General features: G+C 36.7%; 4 protein-coding genes across 6 annotated transcripts in view; 3 read left to right on the top strand and 1 right to left on the bottom strand.

The window, feature by feature from the left end:
* LOC117626723 (mitochondrial import inner membrane translocase subunit TIM50) overlaps positions 1-19,918 on the bottom strand; it is a 24,805-nt gene extending 4,887 nt beyond the window's left edge. Inside the window, exons 1-10 of one of the 2 annotated variants that reach the window (XM_034358539.1) lie at positions 19,542-19,918; positions 19,057-19,148; positions 18,046-18,082; positions 17,367-17,428; positions 17,116-17,229; positions 16,731-16,835; positions 16,549-16,647; positions 16,012-16,168; positions 15,777-15,879; positions 15,026-15,389 (exon numbers count right to left, since the gene is read on the bottom strand). In XM_034358539.1, coding sequence (XP_034214430.1) covers positions 15,344-15,389; positions 15,777-15,879; positions 16,012-16,168; positions 16,549-16,647; positions 16,731-16,835; positions 17,116-17,229; positions 17,367-17,428; positions 18,046-18,082; positions 19,057-19,148; positions 19,542-19,818 — 1,092 coding nt within the window. In that variant the 5' untranslated portion in view covers positions 19,819-19,918 and the 3' untranslated portion in view covers positions 15,026-15,343. Of the gene's footprint in view, positions 1-15,025; positions 15,390-15,776; positions 15,880-16,011; positions 16,169-16,548; positions 16,648-16,730; positions 16,836-17,115; positions 17,230-17,366; positions 17,429-18,045; positions 18,083-19,056; positions 19,149-19,541 lie in introns of those variants that run through there. The other variant, XM_034358540.1, reaches the window with a different exon arrangement.
* On the top strand, positions 7,496-10,328 carry LOC117626724 (ribosome biogenesis protein NSA2 homolog). Its single transcript, XM_034358541.1, has 10 exons — positions 7,496-7,625; positions 7,736-7,802; positions 7,900-8,019; positions 8,120-8,187; positions 8,741-8,849; positions 8,928-8,996; positions 9,129-9,186; positions 9,440-9,675; positions 9,767-9,818; positions 9,930-10,328. The coding sequence occupies exons 2-10, from the start codon at positions 7,800-7,802 to the stop codon at positions 9,995-9,997; spliced, it is 783 nt and encodes a 260-aa protein (XP_034214432.1). The 5' UTR covers positions 7,496-7,625; positions 7,736-7,799; the 3' UTR covers positions 9,998-10,328.
* Positions 10,800-14,620, top strand: LOC117626722 (alpha-1,3/1,6-mannosyltransferase ALG2-like). Of its 2 annotated transcripts, none has more exons than XM_034358537.1 (9): positions 10,800-11,061; positions 11,691-11,824; positions 11,906-12,022; positions 12,590-12,783; positions 12,867-12,972; positions 13,093-13,243; positions 13,395-13,534; positions 13,887-14,053; positions 14,132-14,620. In XM_034358537.1, the coding sequence occupies exons 2-9, from the start codon at positions 11,764-11,766 to the stop codon at positions 14,423-14,425; spliced, it is 1,230 nt and encodes a 409-aa protein (XP_034214428.1). In that variant the 5' UTR covers positions 10,800-11,061; positions 11,691-11,763; the 3' UTR covers positions 14,426-14,620. The 2 variants fall into 2 exon arrangements, with proteins under 2 accessions (XP_034214428.1, XP_034214429.1); XM_034358538.1 differs by having other exon boundaries at positions 10,800-10,974.
* A 2,420-nt stretch (positions 19,919-22,338) lies between the features above and the next one.
* Positions 22,339-23,339, top strand: LOC117625950 (cilia- and flagella-associated protein 251). The gene has a single exon (XM_034357551.1). It carries the CDS (start codon positions 22,472-22,474, stop codon positions 23,189-23,191), a length of 720 nt encoding a protein of 239 aa, XP_034213442.1. The 5' UTR covers positions 22,339-22,471; the 3' UTR covers positions 23,192-23,339.

Genomic DNA, 23,339 nt, shown 5'->3' on the forward strand with positions numbered 1-23,339 from the left:
AACCATTTAACGTCGTTAAGTTTAATATAACCGACGTGGATTTGAATTTTTAAATTATGAATAGAATTTTTTTTCCCGTGACTTTTCAGTTTATTTTTCAATTACAGTGCGTTATAAATAGAGTTTTTTTTTCGGGAGGAAATTTAAAATGAAGGAAATTAATATTCAGGAATATGTAAAGTTTCTTTTTTGGATGACAGATTTAAAAAAAAAAGAATATAAAAACAACGACTGTTTTTGTTTTTATGTCGTCGTTTTTAGTCGTCTTAAGTAAGACTAAAACGACGTGGATTTATTAATTTACCGACGTTGATTGTAAAATTTAAACGGCGGTTTTTGGTTCGGACCGCCGTTGGTTTTAAAAATTTATTCTATAAATTTGTCGCTTTCATTCATTTTTGCGGTTAAAATTTAGGGTTCCAAGTTCTTCCTCTCTCAGAGACACTGTCTCTCACATCTCAAAGACAATAATTTGGATGTCTTTCTCAAAGAGAAATTGAGCTTACTAGCATCAAATCTATGTCCACAAGAAGAAGCTTGTCAACTAGCCTTCTCACTTCCTTGATCAAGCCTGATAGGACACTTAGTGCTTCTGAATACTCCTTGCTTTCCATCAAAAGAGATGCAAGTCTGGCCTCCACTCGCTGTCGAAGGAAAAGTTCGCTTCTCAGGGAAATCTGAAGATCAGATGTGCCTGATCCTCTGCTTGATTTTCTTTACTAAGAAGATCCGTCAGATTTGTGATAGCCTCTTCCTTTATCAGTAGAGCTGCAGAAGAAGAAGATGGGTTTCAAGAATGCGATAAAGAATAGAAATGGCTTCAGATGGCCTCTAAAGCATGAGCAATCGAATCAGTAGTTGCTGGGAGATATGATGAAGACATTGTCAATGCTTTTCTCGTCGTTTATATTAAGGTAGATTTATAATTACCGGCGTAGATTATTTTGTTAAACGTCGTTAAGTTTAATACAACCGACGTGGATTTTATCAACTTCGAAAAAATTGTCTCTCTGATTGCAAATCTGTGTCATCTGTTAAGATTATGATGTGGAGCAGAGTTCCATCTGGTAAGATTTCGTAACCCTTGGGATCTCAGAAAAATCTGATTATGTCGGCGGTTTTCTATATAAACCGTCGTGGTTATTTCTATTCTTGTCATTAAGTAGATCTACCGACGTAGGATAAGAAAATCAAAGAAAAAATTGTAAACAAAAATTCTTATTAAGACGACGGTTTAAATTAAAGTTACGACGTATAAAATGAATAAATACGACGTTAAAGATTTAAAGATAACGTCGTAGAACTATACGAGAATGGCGTCGATATATTTATATTTTCCGTCGTTGTACATTAATTTAATACGGCGATATTTTGTATTTTAAAGCCGTGGATTTGTTTGTAATTATACGGCGTCTTACACGAAAACCTCGTCGTGTTATTTTATGAGTAAAAACGGCGGCTTTTATTGAAATCGTCGTCTTTACTTTTTACGTCGGTCGATTCATAACTTCTGCCGTCCTTTGTTGGCTTTGATTTTACACTGCTGAAATCTGTTTCAAATAGGCGTCGGTTGTTTAATTAGGTACGTCGTTGTTTTTGAACAGCCATTTGAATCTCCATTTTTTAGTTGTCTAAGGTGGTATTACATGACGGTGTTTTTAGAACCGTCGTCTTTTTAAAAACCACGACGGTTTTCACTTAGACCGTCGTTGTTTTATGGTCGTCTTTCTCACTTTTTGTAGTAGTGTGCAGTGACAACGATGTTGTCCACATAGAGTAACAAGAAAATTGTGTGAGTTGAGTGCTAAAAAATGAACAAGGAAGAGTTAGAGCCTTACTTTGGTTGAAGCAAATGGAGCAAAGGAATGTACTTGTCTGATGAAACCAAGCCCTCGGGGCTTGTTTGAGAACATATAAGGCTTTTGTGTAGTTTGCAAACATAATCACGATGATGGGGATCAACAAACTCGAGTGACTGAGTCATATACACATCTCTCTGTAAAAACCCATGTAAAAATGCATTCTTGACATCAAGTTGGCAAAGGACCCAGCCACAGGAGACAGCCAAGCTAAGAACCATGCCTATAGTGGCAGGTTTGATGATGGGACTAAACTTCTCCGCATAATCAATACCAAGTTGTTAGTGAAAACCCTTGGCCACCAAGCAGGCTTTGTACCATTCAATAAGCCCGTTCGAATGATGTTTAATAAGAAAGATCCACTTGCAACCGACCATATTCTGAGAAGAGGATGGAGGAATAAGAGTCCAACTCTGATTTTTTAGAAGGGCATTAATTTCATTTGCCATAGCTTGACGCCATTTAGGAATTTTTTATGATTGAGAAAAACAATAGGGGTTTCGATTGGTGCACACCCTAACATAGCAGCGTCTATCAACAGGTCTAGAAATTTATTGACCCAAATCTGGAGCCATCAAGCCCTCCCTTCACACTTTAACATGATTGAATTTCAAGGACCCACAACTAAGTCATTTTCCTATTGTTCTCTGCCTTTGTGATCAATTTTCTATTTATAAATGTTATATTTGAATTATTCATTAACCAAGTTTGGGAAAACTTTAATTTTTTATAAACAAATTTAAGGTTTTTTTTCCTTCTTTTTTTTTCCAATTCATGAACCCATGCTTGAGTTTCTGCAAATATATTGTATTTTCATCTATGATATTAAACTCTTTTTTAAAATTAGTTTTAATAACCAAAATAGTGATTTGCTGCAATAAAAGTAAAATAAAAGATGACATATTGATGTTTAATCCAGTTTTTTCTCAACCCTTAGATTAGATCCAAGGATAGGTAACCACAACTTTCTTGAAACCAGAAAACAAAACTTTTATTATATTGACACACCCACCCACCCAATCTCTAGCATGTTCCCCCTTAGAGCATTTCCACCAGTTAGCCCCTTGCCATGGCAAGGGGAGCCCTAGGGCAGCTACTATTCACGTGAATAGTGGCTGCCTTAGCCCCCCTCATCAAAGTGTGTTTCTAGCAGTTTAGGCTTGCCATGACAAATACTATTCATTTTTTTGTTTTTTTCACAACTTTGTTTACTTAAACAATTAATTTGGATAATATTTTCGGATAAGATTTTTGGGTTCCTACGTGTCAATACTATTCATATCGGATAAGATTTTAGGTTTCAAATTTCAGATACATTTCAAATTTCAAATTTCAGATAAATTCAAAATGTCAAATTTCAGATCCATTTCGAAATTCAAATTTCAGATAAATTTAAAATTTAAAATTTTATTTGAATTTAAAATTTCAGATAAGATTTTCACCCTCTAAGATTGCGCCGCGTGTCATATCTATCTGTCTAAATTTTTCCATAAAACCAGAGGTTCAGCTCATACCTCCCACACCAGTTCTTCTCTATATTTCCATTTCTCATATTTTAGATTTCATTCTCTATTCTCAATGGCAGACATGCAAGAGGTTTTGGAGAGGCAAGAGCGAGAAACTAGAGAAAGAATGCGTAGACGAGCTGCAAGCAAAAGGGCGCAGAGAGAACTAGATGAGCAACTTGGCATAGCAGTTGCTTTGCTGGAGGAAGAAAACCAGAGTTGTCGTGGTTCACGAGAAGGTCGTGGCCCGAATGTGGACAAACATAGACATTCTCGGGGTAAGAATCTTCTGGAAGATTATTCTATCCCACAATCTCTGTACTCTAATGTTTATTTTCGAGGGAGATATAGAATGCAACCTCATTTGTTCAATAAAGTCATGCATGATATTTGCAATTATGATGAATATTTTGTTCAAAAGAAAAACTGTCCTGGAAATTTGGGACTTCTTCCAGAGCAAAAGTTCACAGCTGTGGTACGAATGTTGGCGTATGGGTCATCTGCTGATCAGGTAGATGAGATTGCCCGGATGAGGAAGTCCACTGTTTTGGAGAGCTTGGTGCGATTTTGTGATGCAGTGGAAACTCTGTACCCTAGAAACTACCTACGCAGACCTACACCCAAGGACCTACAATGGCTCCGGCCACCATACACGGCTCCGGCCACCCGGTTTTCCTCGAATTACCCTATCTAACTTAGGCATCGGAGGGCCTTTGGCCAACACCTCTCGGGTGTGGTCCTTTTACTCCGATCTGTTTTGCAGGGAGAAAGAGAGGAAGAGAAGACGAAGGAATCTTGGGCGAATATTCTCGTGGGGAAATTTGCTCCCACACACTGGCAGTGGAAAAATTGTCTAACTGCTTGGCAAGGGGATTACGGAAATAGAAAAGGGCAGAAAAGTATCATCTTGGAAGCAGTTGTTGGTTTTGATACATGGATTTGGCACGCCTTCTTCGGAGTTGCCGAATCTCAAAATGATTTGAATGTCCCAGGTCAATCCCCGGTGTTCAATGATGTTTTGAGAGGTGAAGCCCAAAATATCACGTATGAAATCAACAGTATCGTCTCAGAACGGGTATTATCTAGCTGATGGCATCTACCCGAGGTGGACAACATTTGTGAAAACAATTCCACATCCCCGATCCCATAAGCAAAAATTTTTTGCTCGCTATCAAGAGGGGTATAGAAAAGATGTTGAGAGGTGCTTTGGTATCCTTTGGGCGCAGCGCGTAGGAAGTGCTTGGGAGTATAATGATAACTTGTATCATCCTCCATAACATGATTGTGGAAGATGAATATGATTACGATGCTGATGACGTGTATGAACCAAATCCCATGGACACGACCCTAACACGAATTTATGAAAAACCAGTGGGGCCAAATGGAGAAGCAATGCAGCATGAACCGTTGGTTAGAGGCGGTAGTTTCATGCCCCGTATGATTGATCGCTACACGGAGATGCAATCGTCGTATATTCATGAACAACGTCAAGTTGACTTGATGGAGCATTTATGGGCGGTGAAAGGCAATGAAGGTGAATGAAGTGAAGTGAAGATGTTTTTTTAATTTATTATGTTTATGTTGTATTTTTAGTTATGCTTTGTTTTTTTTTTGCTTTATTATTTTTAGTTGTGGGTTGTTTATTTTTTATGCTTTGGTTGTGGGTTGTTTATTTTTTATGCTTTGGTTGTGGTTTCTTTATTTTGTATGCTTTGGTTGTAGTTTGTTTTTTATGTATGGAATGTTTTGAATAAAAAGGATTTTTGTTGAATATTTTCTTTGGTTGTGGTTTGTACAACTAATTTTGTCATGCAATTAATGAATGTTGCCATGAGGCCACTCACTAGGAATGCTAGGGTTTTTTAATTTGTTTTTTAATTGACATGGCGACATTCATTAATTGATATGGCATGACACATCAATTGCCACATAAGGTGGTCAGTTAAGGTGGTCAATGTTGTGTGTCTAAATAGCATTACTCATTTTCTTTATTCACTAAAAGAAAAGCAATACAACTAATAAAATAAAATATATGAATTAAACAAAACAAAAAATACAATGAAATCAAAGGCAAGTAAACTAAGACATGAAAGGCAAGCAAACTATTTTAATGGTTTTCATCATTTAACCAATCCGTGTTGCTAGGTCCATCGTCACGAAAAAGTCTTCGTCTCATAACATCCCTTCGTTCTAGCTTCCAAAATTGTTTTGTTTCAGGGGACATATGGCTTGTATCCATGGCCATGGTTTCCCGATTTTTTTTTCAATGTTTTGTTCGCGTACATACTCCCTTTCTTTTGCATATTCTAGTTGAATAGCCATATCATGCTCTTGTTGTTTCAAGTCCATTTCAATTCTCATGGCTTGGTGCTTTGAAAGTTCCTCCAAAAATTTAGATGCATTCTTGCTAGAATTACTCCCTCTCTTCGCCTTCGCCGCCTTCCTCCCAATAGGCTTTGGCTCCTTTTCAATGGGTGAGTCTTGACTCATCGGGGAATCCATAGGTGAATCCGATGCCGGCGTCTCATGGAGTGGAGTCTCGTTTAACACTACCGTCGGACCCGTTGGAATAATTTGGAATCTCTTACAAGTCTTCACCACCTCCCAACAATGGGTATGGTTGAAACTTTTTTTCCCTTGCCCAATAGCACCAAACCACATTTGTGCTTGCATAATCTATAAAAAAAATTAAATAGAAATGCAAGAAACTTTAAAAAATATTGGCAATGCAACATGTAAAAAAAAACTAATGCAAATGCAATAAATTTTAAAAAAATGCAACATGTATAAATAATAATAAAAAACTAGAGAAATGTTAACAAAATATATAAATTGCAAGAAACATTTAAATAAAAATTAATATGACATAGAAATTAATAGAACGAAAATGACAAATAATTTACCTCACTGCTAAGGTTTTCTCTGCTTCTATGGTTGTCCATCGCATTTGCCAAAGCATTTCTCCATTTCGCCAACTCTTTATTAAGAATTTTCCACCTACTAGATAATGTCATTTCTGTACGTGTCGAACCAATTGCCCTTTCACAAAATGCTTGATGAATTTTTTTCCACATATGAGAAAATTTAATCTTATTGCCCGTTACGGGACAATGACTAACTTGGACCCAAGCCTCACACAAGCTAACATCTTCCATCATGCTCCATGCCCCTCAATTTTCAGTAGAAGAACCCATAATATGATAGAGAAAAATACAACTTGAAAGTGAAAAATTATTGAGTAGAAAGTGAATAATAGTAGAATGAGAAGAAAATGTAAGAGGATTTGGTGTTAAAAGTGAAGAGTATTGGTTGGTATTTATACCCAAAAAAAAAAAAATTCAGTAATTTTTGTGTATTTTTAAAAAAAAATTTCAATTTTTTTTCATTTTTTTATTGCAGAAAAATTGGCTGCCGTTGGATTGAAGGAAAAAATCGAATCGGAGAGCCAATAGGTCAACATGTGGAAGGTAGCCATTGGCGTCTACTATAGCGCGTTGTTTCAAAAAAAATTTAATGTTGGCCCGTGCAATGCACGCGCCAACGGTAAAAAAAATTTGAAAGCTATGCGTCAGCCATGACGTCACCAACCTCGGGCTCTTGCTCGGGCCAACTCCACCTCAGGCCAGCCTAGTCTTGTGGCCCCCACCTCTTGCTCGGGCTGCCTTTTGTTACTGGAAACCCATTTTTCTCCCAAACCCCCTCCCCCACCCCGAGTCCAGCCTTAGCTGCTGGACTTGCTCTTAGAGCACTTGCACCCATTTGTCATGGTAAAAAGCAAGGGCAAGTAAGGGTGGTACTGTTCGTATGAATAGTATCTGACCTAACATTTTTTTTGTATTTTTCCATCCATTGCCATAGCAACTCAAAAGCAATTACTATTCACATATGTATAGATTAATAAATAAAAATTTGCTAGGTATGTATTTTAAAAAAATTCTGAATTTTTTTGGTAATTTTGAAGAATTTTTAAAATTTTTAAAATTTTTTTTCTTTGCTGACGTCAACCATTAGACAACAGTTCGGGCTATCTTGCCTTGGGCCTTGCCAGCTGTTGCCCAGGCTGGATGTCACCGCTGGAGCTGAATTTGGGGGACCAGGGGCCTTTTGCCTGGGCTGGGCTCTTGCAATCCATTCGTCCAAAAAAATCCTCTCCGAACCCTTTATCTTCCCTTCCCCTTTGCACTCTCTCTCATATGCCCTAGATTGCTCGTCTGTTGTCGGCGGTGAGCTACTGTTCTGTAGCAGCGAGGTCGTCTATCAGGTACTGTTCTCGCCTCTGGAACTGAGTCGTTAAATGTTTCGTTCCAGATGGATACCGTACCGCGACTGGGTACGCATTTTAATTTGTATTATGTGATTATGGTTTTATAGATTCTTGCCGAGGCTTCCCCGTGAATTTTGACAACAAACCGAGAGCGACAAACTCTCTGCAACCATGGTTCGTTCTCCATCTCTCTCTGTCTGTTTTTATTTTTCTCTAACTTTCATATTGTTCAGGACATGATTTCATATCTATTGTTGTTTGTGAAATACAGCCGCAGGGAGATTACATAGAGCTTCACAGGAAGCGGTATGGATACCGACCAGACCACTTCGAGCGAAAGCGCAAGAAGGAGGCTCGTTTGGTCCACAAGCGTTCAGAGACTGCCCAGAAGGTCATCAATTCTCTCATTTTCTTCTATTTTCCTTGAAAGTTAAAAATCAAAGTGAAATTTATGCTTATTCTGTTTCTTTCGAATGTTTGTCATGGAACAGGCTCTGGGTATCAAGGGTAAGATGTTTGCTAAGAAACGCTATGCAGAAAAGGCTCTCATGAAGAAAACGTGAGTTCTATTATGCATATTTTAATCCAGTTTATCATTGTGTTCTGTTGATTATTCTCTGAAAAACTACTCATTAACTCTTTAAGTTTCTTAGAAATGATAGCTTCTTACTTAATAGCTTTTCATGTAGTCAACCATATTCCCTTTAGATTGTTAAGATGAATCTGTAAGAACTTACAATTGCATTAAATTGATGCTTTTAACTTTTATTTTTCATATTGCACTGGTGACATGTTTATTAATTTGATGTAACATATACACCTAGACATAGCTACGTTCATATTTACTACTGTATGACTCTACGTATACACCTGGACATAGCTACGTTCATATTTACTGCTGTATGACTCTACGTATACACCTAGACATAGCTACGTTCATATTTACAACTGTATGACTCTACATGAGTTTATCTGCATCTTTTTATTGTTTCTAAATGTCTATCATAGGTAGTTTGCCTGTATGTCAATACCTCAGTGTATTAAATTTATGTGCATGCAACTGGTGAATTATATTTATGTAAAATAAAAATATTGTTTGTGAATGTCGACAGGTTGGCTATGCATGAGGAGTCATCAACTAGGCGCAAGGTGGATGATGATGTTCATGAAGGAGCTGTTCCAGCATATCTTCTGGATCGTGACAACACAACACGTGCAAAAGTAATGTGTGCCCGCTATTATTGATTTTATGAAAATATATTTCATCATGTTTTTTATCTAACGTTATGCTGGAAACAGATTCTCAACAACACCATCAAGCAAAAAAGGAAGGAGAAAGCTGGGAAATGGGAAGTCCCTCTACCCAAGGTAAGAAGATCTGCCACATTCTTCCTTTAGCCTCTTTACTTTCCTGTGTGAATGAATTTTCGGTACAGTGCGATAGCATTTCTCTTTTGTTAATCTTGATATAATTTTCTGACTGAGTTATATCTTCTCCAGGTAAGGCCTGTGGCTGAAGATGAGATGTTCAAAATTCTTAGATCTGGAAAACGCAAGAGTAAGTATTCTTCAACTTTTCCTCACTATTCCCATACCAACCACCAGAGTCTTGGTTGTTTTTCCCCCTAAATTTATGATTATTAATTAGGCTTATGGGAGTTAGATTTCCCTCATAACGAGATGAAGTTATTCATTATCTTGATTTTTTCCTGCTAAATAATATTTAGGATATGTGAAAACTGATGCCAGTGTTTTCATTAAATTTATTGTTTTAGTTCCTGGCAGCTTATATACTTGGTTCTGTTTTGTAGCCAAGCAATGGAAGAGGATGGTCACAAAAGCCACATTTGTAGGACCTGGTTTCACGAGGAAACCTCCTAAGTACGAGAGGTTTATCCGGCCCAGTGGATTGCGATTCACCAAAGCTCATGTGACACACCCTGAACTTAAGTGCACTTTTAACCTTGAGATCATTGGTGTGAAGAAGAATCCCAATGGTCAAATGTATACCTCTCTTGGTGTTTTGACCAAGGGAACCATCATTGAGGTACCTCATTTGTTATGTGATGATTTATTGCATGTATAAAGCCAATCCACGGTGTATTTCGTTATTTACTCATCTATTTCGTGGATATCAGGTGAATGTAAGTGAACTTGGTCTAGTCACACCTGCAGGGAAAGTTGTATGGGGTGAGTTCAACCTTTATGTACCTTTTTGCTATCATGCATTCTTTTAAATGTGGATTCTTTGGATTCTGACGTGTGTTGGAGAATTTAACTTTTGCTTTGTGGTCGATGCAGGGAAATATGCTCAGGTGACGAATAATCCAGAGAACGACGGATGTGTAAATGCAGTCCTGCTCGTTTAAGAGGGCCGCTCAATCAGCATCACTGAATTGTGGAATGGACTTCTGGCCATCCATGTCTCATCATGCACCGCCAGCCAACATGTCCTCGCCCCAAAAGTTTTTGACACAAATATGGTTTTAAACTGAGAGATCGAACGTTTGTATGTCGCGTAATTTTGTCTCTAGAACCTAAATGTTGAGTGCAGATTGTGGCTAATTCAGAATAACTCTTTGTTCAAATTTATTACCAAATCAGTGTCGATTAAGAAAATTTTCCTGGTGACGTTTTGTCAAAATTGTATTGTGGTTCAACGAACTAAAAAAAGTAGGGATTGCAAACATTTGCCATTTTGATGACACGATTTAAGCTGATTAATGATGTATGATCTTTGTCACCTAGCATTAGTTTTACCCTGGTAAATGCTAGCACACAAACCAAATTCTAACAATAACAAGCACTGCATGATATCCCACTCCAATCCAAAGATCCTTCTCCATGCTATATTCAACGAGGTGTGACAATGTAATGACCAAAATGTCCAAATTTAGCATAGGTACTCCAAGATATTGGAGTGTGTCAAAGAATAATATGACCATCAATATTTTATTTTATTAATATTCTTTCAACCAATATTTTGTTCATCTCATCTCGTCATTATTTTTCATGGATTGTTTGGTTGAAAACAAAATATATCTTATTTGCATATCAGTAATCTTAGATTGGAATTGTGTTTTACATGCCTTAAGAAAAAATCATGAAAAATTATTTCCCATCAAATTATTTCCCGAAAGCCAAAACTCAATAAAGCTCAAGCTCTTTCGCATAAGTATTTTGGGCGGGCTTTGGGCGGAAGAGTTTTTCAGTGTACCCAACCCAAACCTCGACCCAAAACCCCATTTATGCTCAACTCGACAAAATGTTTGAAGTCACCGAGATAACGGCTAACCCAGTCTCCTCTCTCCGCAAATGTTCCTCTCTCTCACTCCGAGTAGAGTTGGTAAGTCAAGGCTTGGCTTTTTCTGCGCTCTGCATCTTTTCCTCTTTGCCCAGTTCAGGATTGTGACCCAAATGATTCGTAATATAGGTGCATATATCCATTAAGTTTTTTATTTAGGCGATTTTCATGATCATAATTGATATGCGTCGGTTGGAAATTTTACTAATTCTTTGTTTTTCTTTTATAAAACCTTTGTAAGTTGGTGATTTCTGTATTTACTTTGGGTGTAGAAAGCTAATTGCTTTGTAAATCAGTCTCTTTGCTGCTAAATCTAGTAGTTTGTGCAGCATGTATCTTCTTCGGGTGATCCCAACTTATTTTGGATTAGTTTTTTGTGTGATAAATTCCGCAATTTTAGGCTAGTGAGGGAGGTTTTATGATAAAAATGAAAGATTATTGAGTAAGGGATTATTCATTGTTAACATAATAAGGATAGCTTCAACAGAAAATAAATAAAATTATCAGAAGAGATTGGTGAGGTGAGATTTCATGAGTGGAAATTCACCAAATGACCCGGGCACTAGACTTGGGTCCAGTTTTCTTAGTAGATAGGCCTACCAATGGTTTATTTTAAGATTAGGTTATTTTTCTTTTAAGCTAAATCTACCTTGTTTCAATATTGTATTTGATTTCATAGAGACACTTGTTTTTGAATTTTACACTACTTTATGTCATGTAATGCTGATTATACTTCTATTTTCCTATCTCTCATCTGGACCCAGTTTTGACCCAATCTTCTCCTTGAATGAGAATTTACCAAGAACTGGATAATCTTTCGTTTGTTGGAAAATGGCCAAGAAAGGAAGCTCAAAGTTGAATATTGCTATTATTCATCCCGATCTGGGTATAGGTAATTTCTATTTCTTCTTGTTATCATTGAAGATTGTAAAGAAGTTGTTTTGGCCTTATGTTGTTGCAATGTGATGTGCAGGTGGAGCTGAAAGACTAATTGTTGATGCGGCTGTGGGACTCGCATCCCATGGGCATAACGTTCATGTTTTCACAGCGCACCATGACAAAAATCGATGTTTTGAGGAGACTATTTCTGGTGTGCCTTTTTTGTACTTCAAATTTATCTTTGAAATCATGGTATTTGTGAAAATGTGGTGGGGTTTAGTTAGTGCTGGAATGTCTATGGTACAACAAATCAAATAGGAGTGTGTTCGTCAATCACTAAAACTCATGCCCATATTCTTTTCTGAATACTATTGTTTTCCTTTGACATAAATTTGCAAAAAGAGGCATTGTAATGCCATTTGAAAGTTGAAATCGGAGATGTACATGATGACCTAGTTTACATACACAAGAAGATAAAATTTTGTACGCATCCTTTTGAGGAAGAAAATAAGTCACAGTAAAATACTGAAAAGATTTCAGGTTCAAGTAGTCTTGGTGTGTGTATTCTAGGAGTAGCATGGTTAGAAATACAACCTGCCTTGAGAAATTCATGGCATATGGGTACTACAAAATAGTCGGATGGTTGTTAGGCCGTAGAGTTGGAAGGTGACTTATACTTTCTGCTTCCTTTTGGGGAACCTGTTCTCAGTTTGGTGTTGATTAGCTATCATTCAAAAGCAGTGCATAGTTTGATGTTTTAATGTTATCGGTTTGTCAGGTACCTTTCCTGTGACTGTATATGGTGCTTTCCTACCCCGACATATATTCAATCATCTTCATGCTTTGTGTGCATATCTACGGTGCCTTTTTGTTGCTCTGTGTATGCTAGTCATGTGGCCATCATTTGATGTGATACTAGCAGATCAGGTTTCTGTTGTCATCCCATTGCTGAAGCTGAAGAAGTCAACAAAGGTGCTTGAACCTATCTTCTACGAATTGTTATCTAGCAGTGTTTGCTATTATAGTTGTTTTATGTGTTACATCTTTGTGTGCAGGTTCTATTTTATTGTCATTTTCCAGATTTATTGCTGGCTCAACATACAACTATTCTAAGGAGGATATATAGAAAACCAATAGACTTCATAGAAGAAATGACAACTGGTCTGATTCCATTTCTTGGTTATATCGTTTTTATGTGATGTGTCTACTGCATCTCTTTAGTTTGCTATGTGTATACAAATATTCCTTACCACTTTGATTTTTTAAATGATACTGCTGCAGGAATTGCAGATAAGATTCTTGTTAATAGCAAATTTACAGAATCTATGTTTGCAAAGACCTTCAAGCGTCTTGATGCACGAGGAGTTCGGCCAGCTGTTCTTTACCCAGCTGTCAATGTGAATCAGTTTGATGAACCCACCAATTCTTACAAGTAACGAACATGTTTGTTTATCTATTGGTTCCTTACGGTTTTAGACATGCTTTTATGATTCCATATCTAACCATTTATTTGATGACTTTTCTTTGAATTTTATCTGGTGATTTACAGTTTCGGTTCTTCTTTGTTTATTTCTTTGCTGTAGGTTGAATTTTCTGTCCATCAACCGTTTTGAGAAGAAAAAGAATATAGACTTGGCAATTTCAGCCTTTTCTATGCTTCGCACCCTTGGAGGAGATGTGCTTCAAGACCTTAATCTGGCTGAAGCTTCCTTGACAATTGCAGGCAAGTTCCTACTTAGTTATCTGTCTGGGTATATTGAAGTATGTTTTATGCTAATTAATAAGTACATCCTTCTTTAAAAAAAATATATTTTATAGGATATATATAACTAGGCAAACAATAAAATGGACTTTAAATTACTATATGAGCTACGGGTTAGTTGTGCTTGGTCCTTGTTTTCGGTAATTCTCAATGATATTTGTTTGGCCATATACCAAAGGATCCAATGCCTACTCGAATGCCTACCTGTTGACATTGATGCATTAATGCAACATCATTTCATACTTTGCTTGATAGAAGTGCATGAGTTTCTCTCCATACAGATGAAAAAATTGATACATGTCTATTGTTTTAGGTGGTTTTGATAAGCGCTTGAAGGAAAATGTTGAGTACTTGGAGGAGCTCAGAAGTTTAGCGGAAAGTGAAGGAGTGTCTAGTCAGGTTAACTTCATCACATCTTGCTCAACAGCTGAAAGAAATGCACTTCTCTCCCAATGCCTATGTGTTCTTTATACGCCAAAGGTGCTAATTACTTCATTGTGTTCCATTGATTGGATATAGTGAAGAAATAAATTTGACATGCAGTATTCTATAATGCAGGATGAACACTTTGGCATTGTTCCTCTGGAAGCGATGGCGGCTTACAAACCTGTTATTGCATGCAATAGTGGGGGACCTGTAGAGACAGTTAAGAATGGTGTAACAGGATTTCTTTGTGAAGGTAACTCAAGAGAATTCTCCTTGGCTATGGCTAAACTCATTCAAGACCCACAGATGGCACAGAGAATGGGTACGGAAGCTCGAAAGCATGTCACAGAGTCGTTCTCTACAAAAATATTTGGTCAGAACTTGAATCAATGCCTTGTTGATGTTGCTCGGTCAAAGAGAGACTGAGAATGAATTAACATAGCAGGATACGCAGATGTTTTGTTTTCTCTTGTTTATACATCACTCTTCACTGGCGTGTTTCCTTTCTAATTTCTTCGACTTACCATCCATACATCTATAACTGGTTGACATACAATACCATACCAATTTGCTGCATTTATGAACATTGGAGATTCTATGAATCATAAGTGGCTTGATATATCCTTGTTATACCTAAAACGTTACTAGCTAGTCCCAAGATCAACCCAAAAATTCATCTATTTGTTAATTTAGTTGACAAATGGTTTGTCAAAAGGAAGACACAGATGTAGGTTGCCCGCTCATTTGCACCTAAATTCGACTCCCCTTCTTTATTGAGTAGTTTTCGACTATCACTTGTATAAAGAAAAATGGTCCCAAAAACAATGGTCGAAAGGAAGGTGAGATTTGTTTTGCCAGAAACGGAGGGTGATCCGTGCAAGGGCAGAAATTGGAACACATTTTTAGTCACTCGAGACTGCATATTGTTTGCACAGACCTGAATGGATGGTATATTAGTGACCAAACCAAAAGTGAACCGATCTTATTCTGCCCAAATACGTGTATACCAATCAACAAATGAGGGTGTTGGGAACCGAAAAAATTGGGTAGAAGTTTTTGACGAACAAGTTACAGAATCATTTATTCTCAGGGTATTACAAAATATAAATTTCTGTGAGCAAAATTTCAGCTAAATTGATGCCAAAAATGCGATGTCAACAGCCCAAAGACTGAACTGATCAATCAGATTTAATATGACGCAAAAGAATTATATAATCAATTCAAAATTTCTCCGGAATTGGCTTGAGCTTGATAGCTAACACTGACTAGAAAACCAGCTTGGAAGTTATACTTGAAAACATCACCTAGTCTTTACAATATTCTGACTCGGTCTCCTTCCTGACCTCAACGTCTCCACAATCGACCTTGCTGCTTCTGTTCTTGCATTCGCCTACAATGTCATTCAAATTTTGTAAAGTAAGAATTTGTAACAACTTGTAACATTATAAAGTATAAGACAAATGGATGGTCAAGCATGTTCGGCACAAAATCTGAATCACAAACCCAGGCCCCCTGTGCATGTGTGCGTGCAGCAAATCTCAGAATCGCATAACAAAATTTATTTTTTATTTATTTTTTATTTTTATTTTTTTATAACGAGGGGAAAGGTGGGATTTCTAAGCTTTTTTTTTTTTATCAACAAGAATAGAACAGCTCCTCAGTCGCCTGACTTATAAATTTCGAAATAAGTGAAAACATCTCTCAAAAACCCAGTTGACCTTGTTAATTACAAAGAAAGGTTAAACACACACACATATTAATTAAGAATATACTTTACCTCTGATGCTCTTTAGAACGCCTAATGAACTCTGCAGGGATATCACACCCTTCATATGATGCTAATACTTGCCTAATATCTGCTGGAGGGTTACGGGCGACAACTGCACATAAACCAAGCACAAGCAGGTGGTAATGCATTTCTCAGAAACTTTAGTGGATTTAACACAAACATGATGATAGAAACAATACAAGAGCTACTGGTGCTAGAAAACAAATGAAAATCGCAGACTTACATTCAAGAAATGGTATGAAATCCACAAGAGCTGTGTCATCCATCTCATACTTGTATGGCTTTATTATGGCACCATTTTCAGGCTGAAGGCTATTTTCTCGTGCATGGGCACTCAGATAGATGATTTTATTTGGATCTCTATTAAGTTTGGAAAGGTCCTGCCAAGAGAAACTACACCTCATATGCTTTACTAAACACACATGTCAAAACCAGATCCAGACTTGTAACAGATGGATTAGCCAAATTAAGAGGGAACAGAATTTTTGAATCATTAAACAGATTGGAGTTTATCAATTATTTCATGGTTTGACATGGGACGAGAGTAAGCTTTTTGGTTGCAGCAGACAGTTTGTGCAACTTGTAGTTAGTACGGAAATTTGCTGAAAGAAATACTAAAAGATTGGCAAAGGCTAGGTTCACCAATCACATAAAATAATTCCATGCTAAAAGAAGCAATTCAAAGATGTCAAACATCAAGAAGGTACAGAAAAGAAGGAATTGAACATCATTTAATGAAACAAGTACCCAACCAACTTACCCTATAATGTTTTCCATTCTGATACTTAGTGGCAGCCTTTCCTAGCCTATATCTTACACAATGCTTTGTGTCCAGTCTCTCCATTACAGGATCTACATACTACATATACCAAGAAACAGTTAGATTCTGTTAGTCTAATTAATTTCCAAGAGAAAGAATGGTGATGTGAAATATTGAAATACCATATTAGAATAGTCTGAATACACGATGATTTCATAAAACTGAGCAAGATGTTCCAAGAAAGCATCAACTCCAGGTCTTTTGATAGTCTGCCAACCCTTTTCTCGCTTTACATGCCAAAAAGAAACATAATATAAGTAACCACACCCAAAAAAATGAAACAAAAAGAACTTTCATGGCATGAGGACTGTAATGCGGAACATTTTTACATGACATGAAAAATGTGGGAAAAGATCATTGCCTAGATGTCATGAGATCACCCAAAAAAAAAAAAACACAAAAGACTACCCACTACATCTTCTAAGACCGTGCCAAATCTTGCCATCCTGAAAGAAGGAATTTTTTCAAGTTGGAGATACAACCACCATTTTCCAGTCCTAGCCTTACCGTCCAATAAGAGTAAAGTAATGTCTCCTGGAGATCCAAAACAAGTGTAAAAACATGTCGCTCCATGGGATGCAAATCTGGAAGAAGCTTCTCTGCGTATGGTTCAGTATAACCCTATATGACAGTAACAAGAAACTGTGTCAAACAAATCAAAATGATGATGCTACACTGTGCCGATTGCCAAAGCAGATAACCAAAATTGAAAGAAGAGAAAAAAGAAAGAAATAAAAAAGAGAGAGAAAAGTACACACTCGAATTTGTTCTTCAATCGTCCTCCTTGCATCAATATAAACTTCGGCAGCTTTAGCAGGCACTGAAATATAAGACAAAAACGAATCAGCATAATGTCGGTAACAAATAGAACTATAATTAGAAAGGATGGCTTGTTTGTGGTACTAAGCAAAAAGTTGCTATTATCAAGTCTTGTGCTGCAATCGAATCGCTTTTTCGAGATACGAGACATCTAAGTCATACAAGTAAAGAGATCTATTCATTGATAAGAAAAAGAAAAAACATCAAGCCCATCAGGTGACAGTGTCAACCAAATGAGCAAAGTCAATGTACTTCAAAACAATAATTATTAACCATCAGTATACTTTTTTTACAATATACCATCACTACACAATACACTTCTCTGTGATAAAGAGTTGGATCAAAAGCTCACATGTGTATTTTTGTCATTTTCTGATGTTCACCAACATGATAAAGTTACTATATGCTGAGTAATTAACATATATGAACTATACAGTTAAATAAAAGATAATTGTGGTTAATCGATGCATCCTCTATGTAACCGGCTCCGACATGAAGTGAATTAATAGCAGTCAAAATTCACAAAAAGACAGGTAAAACTGCTGAAACTGTGTAGCAGACAAATGTAATACGTGAAGCATGGCTATTACTCAACAGAGGTGTAGTTCAGGAACCCACCTGTAATTGCAGAAGAGTATACCCGATTTTTCAATTTCTGCAGAAAAAATTAATAACAAAATGTTAATCTATTGAAATTGCATCCCTTCCAAGTACACAGGTAATAAGATAACATAACGCATCATAATGATAAAGGCCACACAACTTCATACGACAGTAACTAATGCAACCTACCACTTGTCTTTTTTCTGTGTGAATTTTTTTTTTTTTTTTTGGGGTCAGAATATTCTGTATGGATTAAAACACAGTTTCTCTGGTTAACAATTGCTAAAATATTTAGTGATGAGTGACTCAATGCATGCAAACTACAGCATACCATGTTTGTTTATACCAAAACTGGATATGCGGATACAATTCATTGTTCTTCAAATCAAGGGACACAAAACAATCCTAAATAAAGGCGTGGTTATCTGGTTTTCCTAAATGAATTTTCGGATACAATCTTGAAAACAACACAGTACCTGAAAATAATAATGTCAATTTTGCCATTTTCAATGACCTTCTATCCGAAAACTCTGAAAATATGCAATCCTTGACTAAAACCCCAGCTCACTGCCATGCTTAAGTATTTGGTCAAAATACCCCTGAATTTCAACTGAACCAGCTTAACCAGGTCAAAGGCAGCCGACCAAACACTAAGGGCAGTTGACTGTCATCCTCTATACATGTCAAGAATTTTAATATTAAGCAGTTGACAGGAAATTGTTTCTGAAACAATGTGAACTAAATACATATCCTATTTTCTCTCTTCTCTGGAAATATTAAAAATATTAAAACACAACTTCAATTTTGGATTGAATGCTAGTTTTTCAAAAAAGTTTGAGAAATTAAAGAAGCCTTAGATTTTGTTCTTTCTCTTCCCCTCTCTTTTTCAGGTCAAGTTACTCGGATATCATTTCTATGCAAAGCTAACCTAATAGTATTTCATGCCAAAGAAACGTAGAAAAATATCAAGTCATTCTCAGAGCCAAGTAACTGCATTCGTAAAAAAAAGTTCCAAGTCATACTTACCTCAAGAGCAGGTGCATCATCTGCCACCTTGATATTTGAAGGTGCTGCCCGGAGAGCCTTCGTCTTTTCCTCGATTTCATCCACAGAGTACGCTGCAAAACAAATGCGAATCCAAAATTCACTCTCCCTCTTTCACCAACAAACATAAAGACCCACAAGAATACCAATTAAGCCAATATTACCAACACAAAGCTTTTCTGTTTAGCCAAAACCCACATCAAATTTCGCTTCTACAAGCCAAGAAAAAAGAAGAAACCCAAATTTCACAGTCAAAATCAAACCCCCAATCTTACAATGCTGCATTGGTTTATAAAATCAGCTATAAATGGAAATTCCTCATCATGAACTAATCTAAAACACCCAACACCAAACTTTTCTTGTTCTTTTCACCCAAAGCCCACATCAAAGTTCTCTTCCGAATCCCAAAAAAAAAAAAAAAACACACAAAAAATGAACCATCATTTCCAAATCAGCGCAGCTCATACCATAGGAGGCATAACCAACAGTGGCAGTGGCTCCAGTGATCGCGCCAATGAGCGAGTACTTGAGGAAGTTCCAAGCTTTTCCACTTGACGCGTTCGAAGCCTCAGTGCTAGGTGGTGGTGGCGGCGGTGGAGGTGGAGGTGTGAGATCGGAGACTAGGGATTGAGCCCCGATGAGCGGCTCTTTGGGAGGGGTTGAAGCCACATCGGAGCTGAATAGGCGTCGATTACGCTTTAATACCCGGGAGACTAAACGGCATCGAAGAAGTATCGAAGACATTTTTAGGGTTTTAGAGAGGTTTTGCTTGTGATCGCCTGTTTGGGGTTAATAGGGTTTTGCGCAGAGAGAGAGAGACGCAGAGGGGGTGTTTGGGTATTGGAATTGTTTTTAACTTTTGAGGGTTAATACGGAGGGGTGTTTGGATGTCGGTTAGTGGTTGGTTTCTAGTTTAGTCGAGAAACTCTCTGTTTGGCAGCCGACTTTTTTCTTTTATATGAGAAAATCAGCGATTTAGAGGAAATTGAAATTTGGACCTAGGATGCAGAGTAAATCATCGTCCAAATTTATTATTATTATTTTCTTTTCTCCAAATTTTTATTTTCCATTTTTTTCTTAAGAAATGATAACCGGACTTCTATTTTTTTCCATTTAACTTTTGAACTATTCTTCCTCATCCGACTAAAAAGATGGAACTATTGTTCTAAAGTCTTTTTTACCATCCGTGCAAAACCCCTCAATATGTCACTGCACCACTAGTCCCGGAATTATGTTAAACTTAAACGCATTATTTTAGTCTTTATCCGTAAAATTCGAATAATGTCATCGTTATTCTCTTGTTCTCTATATCAATGTTATTCTAAACGTTGATTTTGTCCAAATTTCTTCTGGTCCACACATCAGTTTGGTCCCTTTCATCACATTCAATCAAAATATTCTTTTAATTCGATCACGTGACGGCACATGACCAACTTAAAGCATTATTTTCGTTAAAATACAACATATTCAGCCATAAAAAAACTAAATCTCAAGTATTTTGCTCGGTAAGACTATATGCTCTCTTTGATGGAACCCAAATGTAAAACCCTAAACGAAAATAATATGACCATTTTGAACAAAAACATGAGTTGAAGGACTAAAATAAGCTATATTTTGATAAAAGCTCCCACTTAAAGTTGGTAACATAACCAAATTTAACGAAAATTATACGACAATATTGACCAAATTAATGTGTAAACCAAAAAAAATAAAAAAAATATCACATTTAGTGAGTATAAATACTAAAATAAAAACTTTAAAAAAATTTCATGAACCACTTGTGATACAACCCTGAATTAAAAGTTGTGATGGCTTTATTAACCAGCAACATCATGGCCTTGTCTTCCTGCCTAGACCAACAACAACCTGACATGAAATACCATTTTGATTTTTCTAATCTTGCTGAAATGTGAGAAAGAATCTTCTCTTTTTTCTCTTTTTCTCCTTTTTGGGAAAAGCATAAAACTATATAGAAGGTTGTTGTTAGGAAGATAAACAAGTTTGGGGTTGTGCCCATTAAAAGTAAAAGGTTTAGAAAAGTAAAGAAGATAATGAAGATAGTCAAAATCACTTGGAGCCGTGCGCTGCATTTGCAGATTTTCTCTTCTTTTGCCTAACTAATAAAGGTTAATATATGATTAGAGTTAATGAATATATATATCTCTTTGACATGTCATGTCATGAAGTAATATAATTATGTAAAAATAATAAAAAGTTTACGTGTAAATTAATTATTTATGAGAGAAAACTGCTTACACTTTTCTTAAGTTACAACCTACATTAAAATCAAAGCTTCCATTATTATGAGAAGTAAGAGCATGATATTTGCTTAGAGATGAAGGATTGAACACCATCCCAAATCAAAACCAACCACAAGTGTGTGTGTGTGTATGTAGCATTATTATTCTTCTTATGATTTTGCAAGCAACAACCATACAAAGTAGAATTTTCACCCGCTATATGTCACAACCTCTTGGTTTTGGCTTCCCTGGTGGTAGGAAAGAAAATGTAGATTAGCATGCAGTTGTACACATTTGTATGTTGCCAACTATATTTCTAATAATTAATTACTTGCTTCTTTGCAAAGACGGACTTAGAATTCAAAATAAGATGGGCTAAATTTACCTTATATGTAGAGTGTGTGAAATACTGGAATTTATGCTTGCCGACATGCAGTGCATGGTTATGCATGAAAGGGGGGTTGATTTGGGTGGATTGGGAATGTCAGTATAAGGGTCTGTCCCTGCTTCTTAATTCAATGATATTTTTCTTGTCAATGATGAAAGAGATTTTAAGTTTGAATCTTCTTCGATCCGTTGATTAGAAAAGAGAAAAACTAGTTGTAAACTATTTGTATAAGTTAGTCCCATTCTCTAGCATTACTTGTGCCAATGACATTATGCTATATTTCAAGGGTTGGTTGTAGAACAGACAGAGTCTTGAATATCAATGATCAGATCTCTTTTTTGGTCCCAGCTCTCCCAAGTGATTGCCTTTATCATAAAGAAGTCAAATCTGAAATTGGTGAACATCAAGATTACTCTTACCTGATGCCTGAATGGGGTGACAGCTAGAAAGTTCAAAATAGTCTAGAAAATAACATGTCAACATCCTCTTCGTCTCAAGTCTCCAAATGGCAATTTTATACTGATCCACAAAAACCCTGATAGGAACACCATTTAAGGATCCTCAATCCAAGGGTGTTTTTGGAAAACCACCCACACATCCAAAATTACTTTGAAGCCTGACCTATATAACCCTCCAATCCAATCCATGACTTTGATATGTAGATACAAGCTTGCCAAGACTCCTCCAAACTCCTCTCCCTTCCATATCCTCCTCAATTTGCCAGAGTTGCCTCTTTAGCAATTAAAAACTAGCTAGATAGAGAGAGAAAATGAATCAAACTGAGTACCATAGCCAAAACCAACAAACCTTGACTCATAGTTACTACATGTACAACTCCATAGACAATCAGCTTCTGAAAAAAGCTACCAAGTTTTTGCTTTCAGTTTCTGTTGTTACTTTCTGCATTCCCAACTCATCTTTGCTTTCATGCCTCCATTCCCTCAACTTCTACTTCTCCACATTCCCTTACCAGCTTTTCACCCACACCATTGACAAGAACTGCATGTTCCTCATCTGCAATTTGCTCTTGGTTGTCCTTGCAAAATGCTCTGGCTTAATCCGGTCCCCGTCCCAGTCTCATCGTACTAATGATGAAACCATCTTCAAGAATAGAGAAGGTGGTTCCGGGTTCGAATCGCCAATGTTAGAGACTGAAGAACCAGCTATGCAGAAGGAAGATGTTAAAGTGGAAAGTATGGAGTCAGCAGAACATGTTGCTGCAGAAAAAGGACAACAAAGTGAGTCCTTGATCAACCAAGTAGAAACAGATGCAGAGAAAGCAGCTGAAGAATATAAAGATCAAAAGGAGCAAAAACCAGAAAATGAGTTTATAGTCTCGGAAGAAGAAGAAGAAGAAAATGGAACACTTGCTGAAGAAGATGAAGATGGAAATGGCACTGAAGAATTAAACAAGAAATTTGAAGATTTCATTAGAAAAATGAAGGAAGAATTGAGGATTGAAGCACAAAGACAACTAATCATGGTTTAATTAGTGTTTTAATTAGTATGTTTGTGATAAATACTTCCTTCTTTACTCATTCATAATTAATTTTCATTATGTTAATTAGTTGTGTATTATGTATTTATAGATGTTAATTAGTAAAAGATTTTATTTTCTATCTTCTTTTGAGTGCATA

Source organism: Prunus dulcis, chromosome 4, assembly GCF_902201215.1.
Source record: "Prunus dulcis chromosome 4, ALMONDv2, whole genome shotgun sequence".
Classification (NCBI taxonomy): domain Eukaryota; kingdom Viridiplantae; phylum Streptophyta; class Magnoliopsida; order Rosales; family Rosaceae; genus Prunus; species Prunus dulcis.

Bases quoted from the DNA above. Each gene is read 5' to 3' on its own strand.
- LOC117626724 (XM_034358541.1), top strand. The intron at 8,188-8,740 runs GTGAGTTCTATT...GAATGTCGACAG, and splicing joins AAGGCTCTCATGAAGAAAAC to GTTGGCTATGCATGAGGAGT. The intron at 8,997-9,128 runs GTAAGAAGATCT...TATCTTCTCCAG, and splicing joins GGGAAGTCCCTCTACCCAAG to GTAAGGCCTGTGGCTGAAGA.
- LOC117626722 (XM_034358537.1), top strand. From the start codon at position 11,764: ATGGCCAAGAAAGGAAGCTCAAAGTTGAATATTGCTATTATTCATCCC. The intron at 11,825-11,905 runs GTAATTTCTATT...TGTGATGTGCAG, and splicing joins TCATCCCGATCTGGGTATAG to GTGGAGCTGAAAGACTAATT. The intron at 12,023-12,589 runs GTGTGCCTTTTT...TCGGTTTGTCAG, and splicing joins TTTTGAGGAGACTATTTCTG to GTACCTTTCCTGTGACTGTA.
- LOC117625950 (XM_034357551.1), top strand. From the start codon at position 22,472: ATGAATCAAACTGAGTACCATAGCCAAAACCAACAAACCTTGACTCAT.